This window comes from Protomyctophum bolini, assembly GCF_963924005.1.
Source record: "Protomyctophum bolini genome assembly, chromosome: 9".
Lineage (NCBI taxonomy): Eukaryota > Metazoa > Chordata > Actinopteri > Myctophiformes > Myctophidae > Protomyctophum > Protomyctophum bolini.
The window spans coordinates 15,837,347-15,855,658 of record NC_137870.1 but is presented as its reverse complement, the minus strand read 5'-3'; the positions used below and the strand labels follow the sequence as shown (position 1 = coordinate 15,855,658).

The window sequence follows — 18,312 nt, the reverse complement described above, 5'->3', positions numbered from 1 at the left end:
CTTTCGTCGGATTTTAACACAAAATAGACGATCGCTCTGGAGTTCTAGAGATGGCTGATGAGAGGAGAGGCGCAGAACTGGGTAGAGGGGGGAGTGGGTGCTGCATGGGTGGAAAAGTTGGTGCGTGAGAAAGACAGAAAGAAAGATAAGGAGAGATGTGGGGATGAGACTGTGAAAACCTGCTGATTAAGATAAAAGGGTAGAAGGGGAGAGAGATGAACATGCTTAAGGCTGCTCACGAATTTGTAAACAGAAAAAGAGAGACGAGGGAGGGATGCAGGGAGGAAGCAGAGATTGGAGTAGTGGCTGCTTAGCAACCTCTCTCCTCTCCCGTCTGCACATCCCCTCCATCCCACTTCACATTCCTATTTATCCCCTCCGTCATTCCTTATCACCTGCAGGGTAAAGTACCCTTCCTTTTAGCACTTCTGCAAATGTCTGTGTGACGCACGCACGCACGCACACATGCATGTGTGTGTGTGTACTTGTGAGGGCCAAATGTCCCCACAGGAATAGTAGATTTCTGAGAAAAATACATTTTGTGAGGAAAAAGCTCCTAGTCCTAGCAAGAGAAATGGTTGTTTTATGGTTAAAACAGAATTATTAATTAGGAAAAGATCCAGGTTGGTGACTAAGATTAGGCATTTAGGGGTTAGGGTTAGAGTCTAAAATGATGATGTCCTCACAAGCGTAGTTTTACAAAACGTGCGTGCCCGCCTGAATAGGCACACTTACAAAGCAGCTTACGACATCTTTTATATGCGGTAAAAACACCTGGCATCACCCCTAACAGTCCCAGGGAAGAGCAGGACAAGGCTGACTTAGCAGAATTGATAAAGGCTGCGTCTCCAGAAGCCATTATGACAGCAACAAAAGTAAAACAACGAGCCTACGGTGTGCTTTATAAAGCCCTCCAATGCCGTGTCTGACCGCCACAGCACTGCGCCAAGAAACGACCAAACAATATAGGAGAGGATTTCACTAAACTCGTATTCATAGAGAGCAACATTGCATAGTATTTATTCATAAGGCCTTGTGTGGTAAGCTTCCTTTGTGTTTCACACGTTCACAAACAAACATTAGATATACAGTACCAGTCCACGTGAGAACAGTGAACACGGAACCATGCACTGCTTCATTTAGTATGCTCCACATAAATAGAACAAACATCAGGACTCTCTGAAATTGGTTTCATTGGTCTCCATAGAGATATCTTTGATTCTTCTTGAGGACACACTACGTGACTACATAGTGACTGCACCCGTTTCATGTAACACTGTATTTATTTGCATCTGTGACGTTGTAATGTGGTCGTTCAATTGTTTGTAATTGTCTTTCATTGTATGTATTGTGTTTTATATGCTGTGATCAGGGCATCCTTGAAAAGGGGAGCTTGCTCTCAATGGGCTACCCTGAATAATTAAGGGGAAAAAAGGGGAGGGAAAGTAAGAAACTGAGAACCTGAAATGGTTTATCACATTGTTTCCAAAACACATGTTTGGGTCACGGACACATTTTATGGGTCACAGGTAAAATATTTCATATTTGCGTACTACATTGTTAAAAATAATTATTTCAAAAGAGCAAGATATTTTCATGAAGTAAACAAATATTTCAAATAACTTAATTAGTTGTGAAAATTGCGGATCTGCTATTTTCACTAGTTTGACATATCTTTTGTTTCTCTTTTGTCTTGTTTCTCACAAGATAAATGGTTGCTTCATGGTTAAGCCTCTGTCTTATATAACCCCTTGAGTCCCTGTGCAGGTTTGTCTTGAGATGTGCATATGAAACTCATCACTGCCTCATGTACAACTTGCTTAATTAGTTGCAACCTAAATCAAGAAGGCTAGGCCTACATTGGTTTTTCTTCATTTATACATTTATTTGATGTGCCCTTCTTACTTAAAGCAGTAGGCTATATTTGGCACAGTCCACTTCGTCATATCACTTAGACATCTACAATATATAGACTATAGTTACTTTAAAATACCAAAATATCTGTTAAAATGAGTGCCGCCTGCTGGACTTTGGTGCCGGTGATTTCAAGCTATTCCATGACGCGTGGCCGCTTCCATCTTGGATGTTACAGCATACTCATCAATGCTAGCTAACTAAAATGAGGTCCATCCTGGCTCTAGAAAACGTCAATGTTCCCATCACGCTCACCGGATAATCAGAAAAGACCTCAGAACATCGTCGATTCGTTCAAAACCACTGACAGCACATTAGTTTCGGAGAAAAAAAGCGTGCAAAGGCCGCGACTAAAACAGAAGCTAATGGCTATGTTGAAACAAAATCAGTGTGTGTGTGTGTGTGTGGGGGGGCTGACAACGGTGCATATCAACCAGAGCTGTTCCAAAAATGAAACACAGCAAAGCAATATTATAGCAATACCAAGCACCTTAAGACGAGCCTGCTCATCAAAAGCGTCCTGCGCATTGCGCAAAATTAATTAATCAGGACGAGTATAGAGGGTATGTGCGTGACATCATCATCAAACCAGGAAGTTACAGTATGCCGGAACGCCTACTGAGTGCCAAAAAAAACTACTTTCTGGCCTTGACAGCCCATACATCCAAACAGAAAAGTCCAATATGAATGGCATTTACAGCACAAAACTTACGTCCCAAAATGTAACAGCTTTATTTGTGTGTGTGTGTGCGTGCGTACGTGTTTCAAGGTCACTCCGTTCACCCGGAGGAGTTGCATCAATTTGTGAGCACAAACAGTGCATGGTTTTTATTTATGTGTCACATCTTCTTTGCACGTTTTAGCATGTGAAGGTCCATGGTATTCTAGACTAATCGTATGTTGAAATCAAAGAACAGCAGTTAATTAAACACACAGCACAGTGTGTGTGTGTGTGTGTGTGTGGTCAGGCGATCGTATCAGCGCCCCCCTGGGAGATGAGGTAGGGGGAGAGGGATGAGATATAATGCAGATGAGAGAGAAAAAAGAAGCATGGCGCTGATGCAATGGCCTTGGGGAAGTCAGTGTGAGATCAGTCTGCTTTATCGTACAAAACAGATTCCATGCGCTATGCGTGCATGATACAGAGGCGCCTACTGTACATCACAACAAAAACAATGCCTTTTGTGTGTGTGTGTGTGTGTGTGTGTGTGTGTGTGTGTGTGTGTATGTGTGTGTACTGTTCAAATGACGTATATTGCACCAAACCAAGAAGAGAAAAGGTGGTTATTAACGGTCTATCCAGACGAACAGCTACCACAACTATATTATTACTCCCTTCCTCTACTTTTACTGTAAACATACAAAATCTGATCAGTCCTGGAAAGTAACTTTTAAGTACATTTATTTGAAAGAACATGCATTTCACTATATTGTACTTTACTCCACTACAATTATTTGAAAACTACTAGTTACTTTACAGATTTAGATCATTACCAATATTTTAGACTTTTCTATTTTGGAAAACGTGCCGACTATCTCCTTCTGTTTTGTAATGATTTTGGATCTCAATGGAAATATTGCAGTCTAATAATCATCATTGCAGGCACAGTCAGAAATTCAACGGGATGAATGAATAGAATAATAATTATAATGACAAAACATTTTTTATTAGTGCTTCATGGTTCTATGAGTGGCTCTAGTGCAGGGGTTCCCAAACTTTTTTGGACCAGATATTTTTCCAGGTACCCCCTCATCCTCGCAACACGGATAACAAATAAATGTATACGTCTAAATGTAGACGTTTAAATGTAGACGTCTAAATGTAGACGTCTAAATGTATACAGACGTCTAAATGTAGACGTCTAAATGTAGACGTCTAAATGTGTACGTCTAAATGTAGACGCTAAATGTGTACGTCTAAATGTAGACGTCTAAATGTGTACGTCTTCTCTTATGGGGGTCCCTGGCATATCTTTTCAAATGGGAGTCCACGGGCTAAGTAGTGTCAATTTGGGGGTCCTTGACATGAAAAAGTTTGGGAACCACTGCTTTAAACACTTTAGCACTTTATGAACATGAACAAAATAGATGGGTCCCCCCTGGAACTCCCTCAGGTACCCCTGGGGGTCCCCGGACCCCCCTTTTGGAACCACTGCTCTAGTGTACAGATCGATCCTGATGAGGATTCAATAACACAATACTATTTATTTAATATACACACACTGAGCCAGTAAATACATTTTATTCCTGCATTTTACTACTGTGCGGCTCTCTTGGAATCTGTTTTTATCATAACCATTTTATTTGAAGCACTTCATGGTTTTACAGGGCCTTTAAAACAGGCAACCGTACAGATATGGACATAAACAAAAACTGTTCCCTGACCACACGATTTGATCCTTCTCCCACTGTCGACCTTTGCCCTAACCATGTTATTTTGTATCTATTTATTATTATTATTATTTTGTGGTTAGTGTGTTTTTGAAGCTTAATACAAATTAATGGCTAAAACATAAATAAGGATTGTTACCCAAAACTTTTGCTTTTAGATCAGCATTTTCAGACCAGAATTCTCTTTCTCTGCCTTATGTCCATCACAATAAACAGACCTGGTCGGCAGTGGTCGCTCATTTCTCTCACAAAATCTGGGAAAACTGGTTCCTACCTCCTGGTTGAGCAGGGCGGTGGCCAGTTTCTGGACGTCTGCGGTGAGCAGTGATGTCCCTCGGATGACCTTGCTGAGTGCAGCCAGCGACTGATGGATGCCCTGTGACACATGGGTGTTTACAACATTTAACGTCACCTAGAACAGACACTGTGCCTCTGCTTTTTATGACATTTGGTGATGTACTTTTTAAATATTTGTGTACAAACTGTTCTGGGGAGAACATTAGCCAAGACATTTGCAGATCTACAATCTCACGTGTTGAAACACGTCATGTTGTGGGATTTTAGATCTGCAACTTGTTCATCGCTGCTCACAGGGTTGATGGCCAAGAGTATCAACAAAAAACACCAAAAAAACCGAAAGATTTATTTCTGTTGATGTTATAGCGCTGAATATCTGTCACACAAACCTGGACCAATCGAATGCCGTTGAACTGCTCCAGCAAAATGAAAGACAGGACGGGTGACCCATGACCTTCTGAGGGAGGGGACACCTTCTGGTGAATCAGATTGGAACCCTGAGAGAGAGAGAGAGAGAGAGAGAGAGAGAGAGAGAGAGATATTTGATTGATTGAATACTTTAACAAGTTAGCTAACAGTACAGTAGCACAGCTGGTTTTCATTGTACTCAACTCATTAAAGAGACAAACAATATACTCTTCATCTCTTACAATACACTCTTCCTTTTTTCCACTTGTGAATGAAATACAGAAAATATGATATGACCTTTAGAGAGAGAGAGAGAGAGAGAGAGAGAGAGAGAGAGAGAGAGAGAGAGAGAGAGATATTTGAACAGTATGTTCCAATATCTGGAGCATACTGTTCAACATCTAAGCATACAATAATGTTAGCGTGTCACACAGCGATATGATCTTACTAGACACAGAGATAGTGTTGGAGAAGCTCCCACATGAATACTAAAGAACAGAGGGATAGAACCATTCCCAATGATACACACACACACAACCACTGAGGCATGACTGAAAATCTTAAATTGTCGCCATCAGACATATTTAATCTTTTGTCATAAAACTGTTAGGGTTTTTACTATGACAATGTCATAACTCAAATAAATAGCAGATCTACAGGCTCACGGTGTGTTGTGATTCATAGTGATCATCATAGCATGATGATTTGTTTATTATATAGGAAAATAGTGTGCATTTGCAGTCGCTGACATACACACTGTTAGACCGCATATGGTTAGTCATCCGATTGTGTGGCCTACATAAGTATGCATTGTGGGATGCGACAGTCACAGGACACATTCGATAGGAAACCAAATGCAACCCGTGTTTGACAAATCACTCGTCCGTGCACGCACACACACACACACACACACACACACAGTCTGACAGGCTATATTAATAGTAAGAGAGCCAGGTAGTGGGTTGAATGTTAATAATACATACAGTAAGAGAAAACTACGAGCCAGCCAGGACTCGAACCTGGAATCTTCTGCTCCGTAGGCAGACGCGTTATCCATTGCGCCACTGGCCCCCTGCTCTGTTGCCTTTGTCAGGGGGTCTTTTGTGCCTTCCGATTGTTACACAACAGGCTACAGAGCCTGAACCCTCCAAAAAGTAATCTGATCATATCACAAAATACATTTAAAGGTGGTGTAAGTGATCATTCATTAAATCATTAACATAGTGTTTATTCAGTAACAGAGGCTCCCTGTCTCGTCATCCTGTCTTTCGGTTGTGTGCGGCTCCCAACATGTTGACCCCAACTTTGGCTCTGCATTAATTGCAGGGGGTTCCCCTTGCCAAAGTTGCCATGCCTCACACTTTATTTATTTTGTGGCCCAGCTATCAAGCTAATCTCCCTCTATACTGAGACTCAATACTGCTAGTTGAAAACAGATGTCAGAAGCCTACTTATTTAACACGTTGTAAGGTCATTCATTCACACCTTCACCATCCCACCCACACCTTCTGAATAGAAGGGATTCCTGCCAGTTACCTTAATTCCTAAAAGTCCAAATGCTCAATCATATCCCCGATCGTCTAGTAGTGATTATGATTTGGCACTCTCCCCACCTGACTGGGTTCGATTCCCGGTCAATCCTAACAGTTAGGATGGGTTCATGCAGGAAGAAGTTCAATAGGTGCCAATGTACAACAACAGTCTCTGTATCAACAACTAGCACTGATGACATCAGGAATCATTTACACTGTAAAAACCCCTACAAAAAAACATGGGGTCACCCCATCTGAAAACTACAAACCAACATGGAGTCACCGCTCTGAAAACTACAACCAATATGGAGTTAAAGCTGCAACCATTTGTGATCTTGTTTGAGGTGTATTTTATGCTGTGTAAATGTATTGCACTGTTCGTCTGTCCGTTTTCTGTTTTTGTGTTTCTTTGTGAGGACTGCGGATGAAAACTAGCATCTTTGCTATATCCGGTGTATTTATGTCCATTTGATGTCCATTAATATGCATCGTCCTGTCTAAATAAACAAATAAAGTAAATAAATAAAGGTATTACAAAACTGGCTGGGGCATGCATTCTGAACTTGCATTGTTCCCCGAGTAGGCCGGTAGGTCTAGTATCACACAATAAATGCACAACATCTCTGTACATTATGTTTGTTCGTCCGACTGTAGTTAACGCATCTTGAAGAAGGTCCAACCAACTAACTTCAAACTCTGCAATTGCATTGCTAAATAGGAGAGTTGAGTGCATGGCATCAAATCAATCTGAACAGATCCGCCGATCTGACCAACACACCCATATATGGACATATGGTGATCCGGTTGTCCAGACCCGCCAACGCAAAGCTACGCCCATATACCTAATAGGGCAGAGTGAACTCAAACTCTACGGAGTCAACGCACGCCTTGGCATGGTGCCCGGCGTCATCCAGATAGGCGGTTGATCTGACCGATATGCCCATATACAGGCATACTGCATATGGACATCCAGTTGTCGAGAATCACAGATCAAACAATAACTTAGATCGTTCCTGAAGAGGCCAGTGCCTGTCTAATATTCACAAAACAAATACAGAATACCTGGATGGCTGACATTACTGCTAGAGGTTCTCACACTTCCCTGATGGTCTAGTGGTTAGGATTCGGCGCTCTCACCGCCGCGGCCCGGGTTCGATTCCCGGTCAGGGAACACTCTTATGCACCTCCTGCTAGTTAGACTGTAGGGATGACCTGATGTCCATAAATGCCTATTTCAGCGCTGCAAGCCGCTCCAACTTGTGGTTTTGTGTGGTGGTTTTCATGCTTCCTTCAATGCATGAGGAATGAGCTTCTTATCACCTGAAAAGGGAGAGTAGCATGTGGAAGAAACACATTCTAACCAGTTCCTTTCCCCTCCATCAGGCACCCAGGCTGACCCCAGGTAAATGGGCCTTTCTGTGTGGTTTGCATGTTCTCCCCGTGTGCCCTAGGTAGGTACTCTCACAAAAAAAACATGCAGTAATCTTGGTGTCTATACTGTCTCCCCCTGGTCAGCCTGGGTGCCTGATGGAGGGGAAAGGAACTGGTTAGAATGTGTTTCTTCCACGTGCTACTTCCTAACAGGGAAACTCTCCATTTTCAGGCGATAAGAAGCTCATTCCTCATGCATTGAAGGAAGCATGAAACCACGAAAACCACCACACAAAACCAAAAGTTGGAGCGGCTTGCAGTGCTGAAATAGGCATTCATGGTCATCAAGAGAAAACTACGAGCCAGCCAGGACTCGAACCTGGAATCTTCTGCTCCGTAGGCAGACGCGTTATCCATTGCGCCACTGGCCCCTCTGCCCTGCTGAGCTTTTTTGACCAAACTCAACTTCAGAGTGTGAGGATCTGCCATTCCTGACTGCCGCTGCCAGGGGGGTCTTTGTGCCTTCCATTGTTACACAACAGGCTACAGGGAGTGAGTGTGAGGAATACATATATTAGGAACAGTAAAGGCCAAGGAAGCATACTAGGGCCTTTACTGTTCCTAATATATGTTCGCAGATGACTCAGCACTGCTGGTCTCGGACAGGAACAAACTGCATGTTGAAAAGACCCTCAGCTCTGAACTCGGTAGAATCTGCACCTGGCTTGCTGATAACAAACTATCCTTACACCTGGGAAAAACTGAATCCATTCTCTTCGGATCAAATAGTAATCTCAGCAAGGCAGATGGCTTCTTGGTTAGAGTGGGTGACAATATTATCACACGAAAAAATGAAATTACCTACCTAGGTTCCACCCTATCTTTCCAGTGATAAAATGGCCACCAACGTAATCAAAAAAGTTAATCAAATAACAAGATTCCTTTACAGGATCTCCTCACTGGTCAACAAAAACACCTTGAAGACCTTAACAGGAGCCCTCATACAAGGTTTCTTTGACTATACATGCACCTCTTGGTACCACAGCACCTCAAAGGCCCTTAAAACAAGGCTCCAGACCTCCCAAAACAAACTGGTCAGGCTTCTACTTGGCCTCACCCCCCGAACCCATCTCACCCCTGCCCACTTTGACAGGCTGGAATGGCTTAGGGTCGACGACAAAGTACAGCATCTTGCAATGGGTCTGGTCCACAAGATCCGATACACCACCAAGATACCCATGTACCTGTCTAAATACTTCCTTAATGTAAACAAAGTCCACACCCACAACACCAGAGGGAGTGCAACAAACCATGTACAACCCAGATTCTGCACAAACAAGGGACTAAATTATTTTCACTCCTATGCCACCAAAATGTGGAACGCCCTACCAACAGTCATTAAGACATGTGAATCCCTTGACTCCTTCAAAACCGCTCTCAAAGGGCACCTACGGACGGCTGCAATTCTAAACTGGCCCCCGTAAAATCCGAAATGTACTGTAATTCTGCAAACTGTTAATACATTTTTCAATCAATCAATCAAAGATAGAATGTCTAGTCTACCGACTAGACAAGCTCTTTAGAAAACATAAAATTCATTTTCAGCTTTGGATACCAATTTCACCCCCTCTCCCGGTCATGCACGGCTCCCATCCACCCCAACCTGGGGTCTGCATCATTTGCCAGGGGTCCACATAGCCTCACAAAAATTATATTTATTTTATTTTGTGGCCCAGCCATCAAGCTGATGACCCTCAACTATGGAATACTCAAATGTCTCTCTGATGGTCTAGTGGTAAGGATTCGCCGCTCTCAAGCGCTCTCAAAGCGGCGAATCCTAGCTGCAGCCCGGTTTCGATCCCCGGTCAGGGAGACTGTAATTCTGCAAACTGTTAAGACATCAATCAATCAATCAATCAATCAATGTCAAAGTACCCTGTTAAGCCTGAGTTGACCCTGATGAAGGCCCATGTAGGCCGAAACGCGGTGGTCGTGTTTTTAACCCTTTTAATGAAATAAAGTATTTTCTACTTGAACTGGACAGAGCTGCCTTGGACCCTCTCTTAAGTTCGCCACCTTATACCTCCTTCCACAGTGACATTGAAGAAGAAATCTTGTGCTTTGCTATATGAAACGCTCTCCAAAGAGCACCCGTCTACAGTTTTCTCTACATAAAGGACCCACGTAGCGCTTCTTTTCTTTTTCAATGTCAAAGTACCCATTCCACTTCCACCCATCTGTCTGTGTTCCTTTTATGCCCATATATGGAGATTTCTGTATCTGTCTCTCTGTGTCCCTTTATTCCTATATAGCCTATGTGTCAAGCATGCCCAAATATGGAATGTTCGTGTTGTGATGTCAAAACAGGCCAGCTCCATATATGGAGCCTGGGCAGGGGCCCTGTCCAGAGCCCAGCACGGCACTCCCTGAGGTGGTGTGGAACACGTGTGTCGAATTTGAAGTCTGTGGGGCGAACGGTTCTACAATTATGCACATTTCAGCCATACACACAGACAGACCCTGCTACAATGGTAAACTCAAATGTCTCCCTGATGTGGTTAGGATTCAGTGCTTAGGGAACAGTCTTATGCACCCCCTGCTCCTAATAGTTAGAGGGCTTCCCATAAGCCTGGACAACTGGATGTCAATAAATGCCTATAGCTGGGCATATCGGCCAGATCGGTGGATATGGACAACCGCCTACCCGAATAACTCGATGCTGTGCACTCAACTGCCATTGAGTGTTATTCTTATATGCATATCAACTGTGACTCTGGCGCCGCATTAACAATGCTATCCATTAAGCGAAAACTACGAGCCAGCCAGGACTCGAACCTGGAATCTTCTGCTCCGTAGGCAGACGCGTTATCCATTGCGCCACTGGCCCACTGACCTGCTGAGTTTTTCAGACAAAACTCAACTTCAGAGTGTGAGGATCTGCCATGCCTGACTGCCGCTGCCAGGGGGGTCTTTGTGCCTTCCATTGTTACACAACAGGCTACAGGGAGTGAGTGTGAGGAATACATATATTAGGAACAGTAAAGGCCAAGGAAGCATACTAGGGCCTTTACTGTTCCTAATATATGTTCGCAGATGACTCAGCACTGCTGGTCTCGGACAGGAACAAACTGCATGTTGAAAAGACCCTCAGCTCTGAACTCGGTAGAATCTGCACCTGGCTTGCTGATAACAAACTATCCTTACACCTGGGAAAAACTGAATCCATTCTCTTCGGATCAAATAGTAATCTCAGCAAGGCAGATGGCTTCTTGGTTAGAGTGGGTGACAATATTATCACACGAAAAAATGAAATTACCTACCTAGGTTCCACCCTATCTTTCCAGTGATAAAATGGCCACCAACGTAATCAAAAAAGTTAATCAAATAACAAGATTCCTTTACAGGATCTCCTCACTGGTCAACAAAAACACCTTGAAGACCTTAACAGGAGCCCTCATACAAGGTTTCTTTGACTATACATGCACCTCTTGGTACCACAGCACCTCAAAGGCCCTTAAAACAAGGCTCCAGACCTCCCAAAACAAACTGGTCAGGCTTCTACTTGGCCTCACCCCCCGAACCCATCTCACCCCTGCCCACTTTGACAGGCTGGAAAGGCTTAGGGTCGACGACAAAGTACAGCATCTTGCAATGGGTCTGGTCCACAAGATCCGATACACCACCAAGATACCCATGTACCTGTCTAAATACTTCCTTAATGTAAACAAAGTCCACACCCACAACACCAGAGGGAGTGCAACAAACCATGTACAACCCAGATTCTGCACAAACAAGGGACTAAATTATTTTCACTCCTATGCCACCAAAATGTGGAACGCCCTACCAACAGTCATTAAGACATGTGAATCCCTTGACTCCTTCAAAACCGCTCTCAAAGGGCACCTACGGACGGCTGCAATTCTAAACTGGCCCCCGTAAAATCCGAAATGTACTGTAATTCTGCAAACTGTTAATACATTTTTCAATCAATCAAAGATAGAATGTCTAGTCTACCGACTAGACAAGCTCTTTAGAAAACATAAAATTCATTTTCAGCTTTGGATACCAATTTCACCCCCTCTCCCGGTCATGCACGGCTCCCATCCACCCCAACCTGGGGTCTGCATCATTTGCCAGGGGTCCACATAGCCTCACAAAAATTATATTTATTTTATTTTGTGGCCCAGCCATCAAGCTGATGACCCTCAACTATGGAATACTCAAATGTCTCTCTGATGGTCTAGTGGTAAGGATTCGCCGCTCTCAAGCGCTCTCAAAGCGGCGAATCCTAGCTGCAGCCCGGTTTCGATCCCCGGTCAGGGAGACTGTAATTCTGCAAACTGTTAAGACATCAATCAATCAATCAATCAATCAATGTCAAAGTACCCTGTTAAGCCTGAGTTGACCCTGATGAAGGCCCATGTAGGCCGAAACGCGGTGGTCGTGTTTTTAACCCTTTTAATGAAATAAAGTATTTTCTACTTTAACTGGACAGAGCTGCCTTGGACCCTCTCTTAAGTTCGCCACCTTATACCTCCTTCCACAGTGACATTGAAGAAGAAATCTTGTGCTTTGCTATATGAAACGCTCTCCAAAGAGCACCCGTCTACAGTTTTCTCTACATAAAGGACCCACGTAGCGCTTCTTTTCTTTTTCAATGTCAAAGTACCCATTCCACTTCCACCCATCTGTCTGTGTTCCTTTTATGCCCATATATGGAGATTTCTGTATCTGTCTCTCTGTGTCCCTTTATTCCTATATAGCCTATGTGTCAAGCATGCCCAAATATGGAATGTTCGTGTTGTGATGTCAAAACAGGCCAGCTCCATATATGGAGCCTGGGCAGGGGCCCTGTCCAGAGCCCAGCACGGCACTCCCTGAGGTGGTGTGGAACACGTGTGTCGAATTTGAAGTCTGTGGGGCGAACGGTTCTACAATTATGCACATTGCAGCCATACACACAGACAGACCCTGCTACAATGGTAAACTCAAATGTCTCCCTGATGTGGTTAGGATTCAGTGCTTAGGGAACAGTCTTATGCTCCTAATAGTTAGAGGGCTTCCCATAAGCCTGGACAACTGGATGTCCATAAATGCCTATAGCTGGGCATATCGGCCAGATCGGTGGCTATGGACAACCGCCTACCCGAATAACTCGATGCTGTGCACTCAACTGCCATTGAGTGTTATTCTTATATGCATATCAACTGTGACTCTGGCGCCGCATTAACAATGCTATCCATTAAGCGAAAACTACGAGCCAGCCAGGACTCGAACCTGGAATCTTCTGCTCCGTAGGCAGACGCGTTATCCATTGCGCCACTGGCCCGCTGACCTGCTGAGCTTTTCAGACAAAACTCAACTTCAGAGTGTGAGGATCTGCCATGCCTGACTGCCGCTGCCAGGGGGGTCTTTGTGCCTTCCATTGTTACACAACAGGCTACAGGGAGTCTGTTGTGCAGCATGTACCCTCCACCACGTAGCCATTTACTTTTGTTTTATTGTATGGCCCAGCTCTCAAACTAATCTCCCTTTACTATATGGCTCAATACTGCTAGTTGAAAACAGACAAAGTCTACTTAATGCATTGTAAAGACTCATTCATTCACACCTTCACCATGCCACCCACACCTTCTGAGAAGACCGACTTGGTCTGGACCAAAATACTGTCCTGCCAGCAGCCTTGATTCCTAAGATTCCACATTTTTCAAATATCTGATGGTCTGGTCTAGTGGTTAGGATTCGGAGCTCCCACCACCGCAGCATGGGTTTGAGCTTATTGATCGGCTGTTTTCAGCCAAAGCTTTCCCCACAATAAAACAAAAAAAGAACAGTAGTATGGAGCCCTGATGGACTTTGCTCAACCGTCAACCTTATGGGGTTTAAGTGCCTAAATCACCTTCTTTTCCCATTCTGATGCCAGAGGCTGTGGGTTGATGAACAAAGTTCACCATCAAGTCCATGGTCATATCACACTCCTCTGGGTTGGGCTCCAAAAATAATGTATACAAAAATGCGTTGGATCTGTATACAAATATATATAAATATAATATAATATAATATATATATATAATAATAAATTGCATTTTTATAGCGCTTTTCTATGCACTACTGTACGTGCCTACTCAAAGCACTTGCAATGGTTCATTCATTCATACGACGCCGCCTTCTGTGTAGGTACCCACAGGGGATTTTTATGAAAAACAAGCTCGGCAGATTGAAAGAGGATAATTCAAGCTTGGACTGCAGCTGCAATGTTGGTGAGTTTAACGTCATTTAAGACAAGCAGATCACAAACCAAAAAAGATGAATAGGAAGTGGATGGAGGGTATTGCAACTCTAGATTCAGCCCATTGTAAAAAAATCTAGAGTCGCAAATTGCGGCTAGCTATAGGCCTACATACTGTAGGGTGAAGACCAGAGCTATAGGCCTACATACTGTAGGGTGAAGACCAATCCATAGCCTTCTACTGCTTCAGTATAAGGCTATGGGACTTTCATTTAAATCTCAAATCGAAATCAGACCAGCCTCTCCTCTTTAGCGTAAATAAAAATAACGTTTTTGCTACTCACCAAAACAAAGGCGGGTTGTGTCATTAGAAAGCCTACTTTCCTTAGTGGACGCACACTGAGCCCCCCACCACATGTATAAACGGTACTTTTTGGCCAGAAAGGGATTTTTTGTCACCGGAGGAAAAATATTCTCTATGAGGCAGTTCTCTGGGCAATATAGGCGCATTGGAGTAACTAAAAGTATGTTTTTCCCGGTGGAAACAAAATCCCTTTTTGGACAAAAAGTACCGTTTACCAGGGCTTTACCGGGGCACAGAGTGCATCCACTAAGGAAAGTGCATCCACTAATGACGTTCTTTTTATTTACGCTAAAGAGGAGAGGCTGGTCTGATTTCGATTTGAGATTCAAAACCGAAAGTCCCATAGCCTTATACTGAAGCAGTAGAAGGCTATGGACAAGAGCTATAGGCCTACATACTGTTGGCCCTACAGTATGTAGGCCTATAGTGACTATAGGCCTACATACTGTAGGGTGAAGACCAGAGCTATAGGCCTACATACTGTAGGGTGAAGACCAGTGCTATAGGCCTACATACTGTAGGGTGAAGACCAGTGCTATAGGCCTACATACTGTAGGGTGAAGACCAGTGCTATATGCCTACATACTGTAGGGTGAAGACCAGTGCTATAGGCCTACATACTGTAGGGTGAAGACCAGTGCTATAGGCCTACATACTGTAGGGTGAAGAACCAGTTCAATTATTATTATTGCACCTGATCTTCGCGGCTCGCCACCATCATCTCCAGCATTGTGTCCACAGAGAACATATCTAATTTAACATTTGTGGAGTTGGTCACCTGACCAAAAGCGGTTGACAGAAACTGGTCGACATGTTCTGTTGCCCCAACAGCGGCAGAAACAAGGACTTTTAACCACGCTACTTGCACACACTACAACTCGCTTACAATTCGCAAACCTGGCAACACTGCCCTGTGTTCATGCTGTTGTCAGAGGCCCGCCCCCGGCTCACACGTCACTACTCTCACCGTCTCTCCGCTCGCAATCGGCAGCCATCTTGCTTTTTACTTCGATGCGCGAGTGGACATTTAATGCAAATACATTAATTATAGCTCCAGCAAGCAAACACAAACACCTCAACTCCATCTCATTGTGAATAAGAATTCCGAGGGGAAAAATATTTTTTGGAACGCCACTTTCACCCAGTATGAAGCTAAATGTGGAAGCCGTGTGTGTCACACCAAAACTGGTGACCCAGAGATTCCTGTACCGATTCTCGGGCATCTGGCCTGAGGCACTGCCTGCGAGTTGGCTCTGCGGGCGCTTTTTCCAACTCTCACTGATTTATCCAGCTCACACGTCAATCACAGTCACCAGCTCTCAGCCTGCACACACACGCACGTCTGTCTTGCGCACACGCGCACACACACATACACACACACACACACACACACACACACACACACACACACATGCAGGCTATTGCTTTTTATTTATATGGGCGAGTGGCAATTTAATGCAAATAAATTAATTATAGGTCCAGCAAGCAAATCATGATGGTCTGTAGGTCACAATTACATTCCGATTTTAGTTGTTGTGTTTTGTATGACATTTTGGCCAGTAGTTTTATATCTATCTCAGCTTTTGCCTGATAGCACACATGCTAACAGTGCTGACCACAACGTTAGCAGCATTTGATGACAGGTTGCCATAGCAACATACAGTGTGCGCAGACCTAACGTGAGCTTCTGGGACAGAAACTTGCGTTTTCATGACAGCAGCAGCTGCTGCAACCTCTGATAGCTACTGTGATAAAGATGCTAAAGCAACACAAAAAAACATCCACACGCAAACCAAAACAAACCAGGGTTGCCACATATCGTGGATGTGAGAGTGAAACAAGCAACCAGGTCTATAAAAATGTTAATAGGCCAGTTCAAAGTAGGTAAATCAGAAATGGTCCGGAAATTAGTCTTAAAATAATCAATTATAGTGTTGACTGTCAAACTTTGTTGTCTAATGTTGTTTCAGAGCAGTGGAACTCAAACATTTCCATGTCAAGGACTACCAATAGATAAACAAGTCCAAAGTAGCTTATAATGATCAGACTTGGCAACACTGTCTCTAGGTTCAACGTTCTACTTTACAAGCTCACACATATGAAATATGTTTTTTTGAATCTGCAAACTGAGACATATTTTATGATAATACTGTTAGCAGTCATCATACTCCAAGAGCATACAAATGGAACCAAATGGACCCTGATTTTCCCAGAGAGCAAATGGTATCAAATGGGGGTCTGTGGCCTAATGCATTTCAAACTGGGGGTTCTTGGTATTATATTCTCTGCATATCTTATCAACTTGGGGTGAATATTTCACCACAATACTTTACTGAATATTTCACAAGAATATAACACAAGAGTCAAATGTACGGTCAAATGTAATCACAATATAGGCTACAGATGTAAATATTTATGACACAGTAAAATGTCGAAAATTAGTGCTATCCCCCCCCCCCACACACACACACACACACACACACACAACAGGCAAGGCTGTTGTTTGCATCGTTAGCAGGCAGCAGCTACCTTGGCACTGCTCTCTGTGACTGTAGTTGTTTCACCATGTTTGCGTATTTATGAGAAATAAAAAACACTTTCTGTTATTATTAATACTTTATAACCCATCCGTTACTACATATGTGCAGGGCACACTACTGAGAATTTCCTTCTTCCCATATTGCGCTGCAATGTAAGTTGTAACTAGGAAATTCTAGTTACATATATTTGCTAACTTTAAATGAACCTTCACACACACACACACACACACACACACACACACACACACACACACACACACACACACACACACACCATCAGGTCGTGTTTAATAGAAAGCAGACAGGGACTGTTTGTGGTCTGTGGGAAGCAACCAGCAACTGGAGCAATTAATACAATCCATCATTCACTCAGTAAGAACACAAACAACCCACAGCAGGAAGATAGATAGAGAGAGAGAGAGAGAGAGAGAGAGAGAAGGGGGGCAGGTGAGAGGGAGGGAGGTAGACAGATAGAGAGAGAGAGGGAGCTAGCTAGGGAATGTGACTGAATTATTTAATGCAGTGCATGCAGATATCCTTTTGATTTGAAAGGTGTGGTTTCTAAGCAACCACACACACAGTCACACACACACGCACACACACACACACACACACACACACACACACACACACACACACACACACGACTATTGTTTGTTTTATTTGGTTAAAACTTTATGCCCCACTGTTTTTGTGTTGTTTCTGTTACTTGATAATTGTTTCTATGATAATATGGGTATGTAGGAGCAGCCACGTCGAGTCTGTGGGGGCTATGGGGCTATAGCCCCCATGAAGAATTAAATAGCCCCTTTTAGCCCCCATGAACATTTTCGTGGACATTTTATATTAACATTAGTTACATTACAGATTGTTGGCTGTTCAGAGGTGTTAAAATGGGTTGGGTGCGGCCACCAAGTACTCAAATGCTAATCAGGTTTCTTTTGTTTTCACCTAGCCAGGTATGTATAAATATGCCTACAGTACAGTGTCAGTGTGATGCTTACTTCATTCACAATGAAACCACCACCAGCTAAGAAGGGTCGCTTCGTCCAGACAGAGGAAGCTACAGTTCTCCAGTGATGCCAGCCTGTCGCCGCTTAAACCTGCCGAAGAAGCTACTATTCCAACGGCACTTTTATCGGGCCGTCGCCGTGTTCTGTCCTTGCCGGGCTCACCGCGCCGTTATATTAATTTTCCAATGTAAATTTCACCCAGATTGGACTCGGTTCAGCGGCCGCATGCTGCTGTCCGCCCCACACACACACA

General features: G+C 43.6%; 1 protein-coding gene across 1 annotated transcript in view; it reads right to left on the bottom strand.

The window, feature by feature from the left end:
* Positions 1 to 18,312, bottom strand: part of dync2h1 (dynein cytoplasmic 2 heavy chain 1) — a 268,404-nt gene that overhangs the window by 25,332 nt on the left and 224,760 nt on the right. Inside the window, exons 91-92 of the mRNA XM_080771399.1 lie at positions 4,992 to 5,099; positions 4,580 to 4,681 (exon numbers count right to left, since the gene is read on the bottom strand). Of these exons, the coding sequence (XP_080627525.1) occupies positions 4,580 to 4,681; positions 4,992 to 5,099 (210 nt within the window). The remainder of the gene's footprint in view (positions 1 to 4,579; positions 4,682 to 4,991; positions 5,100 to 18,312) is intronic.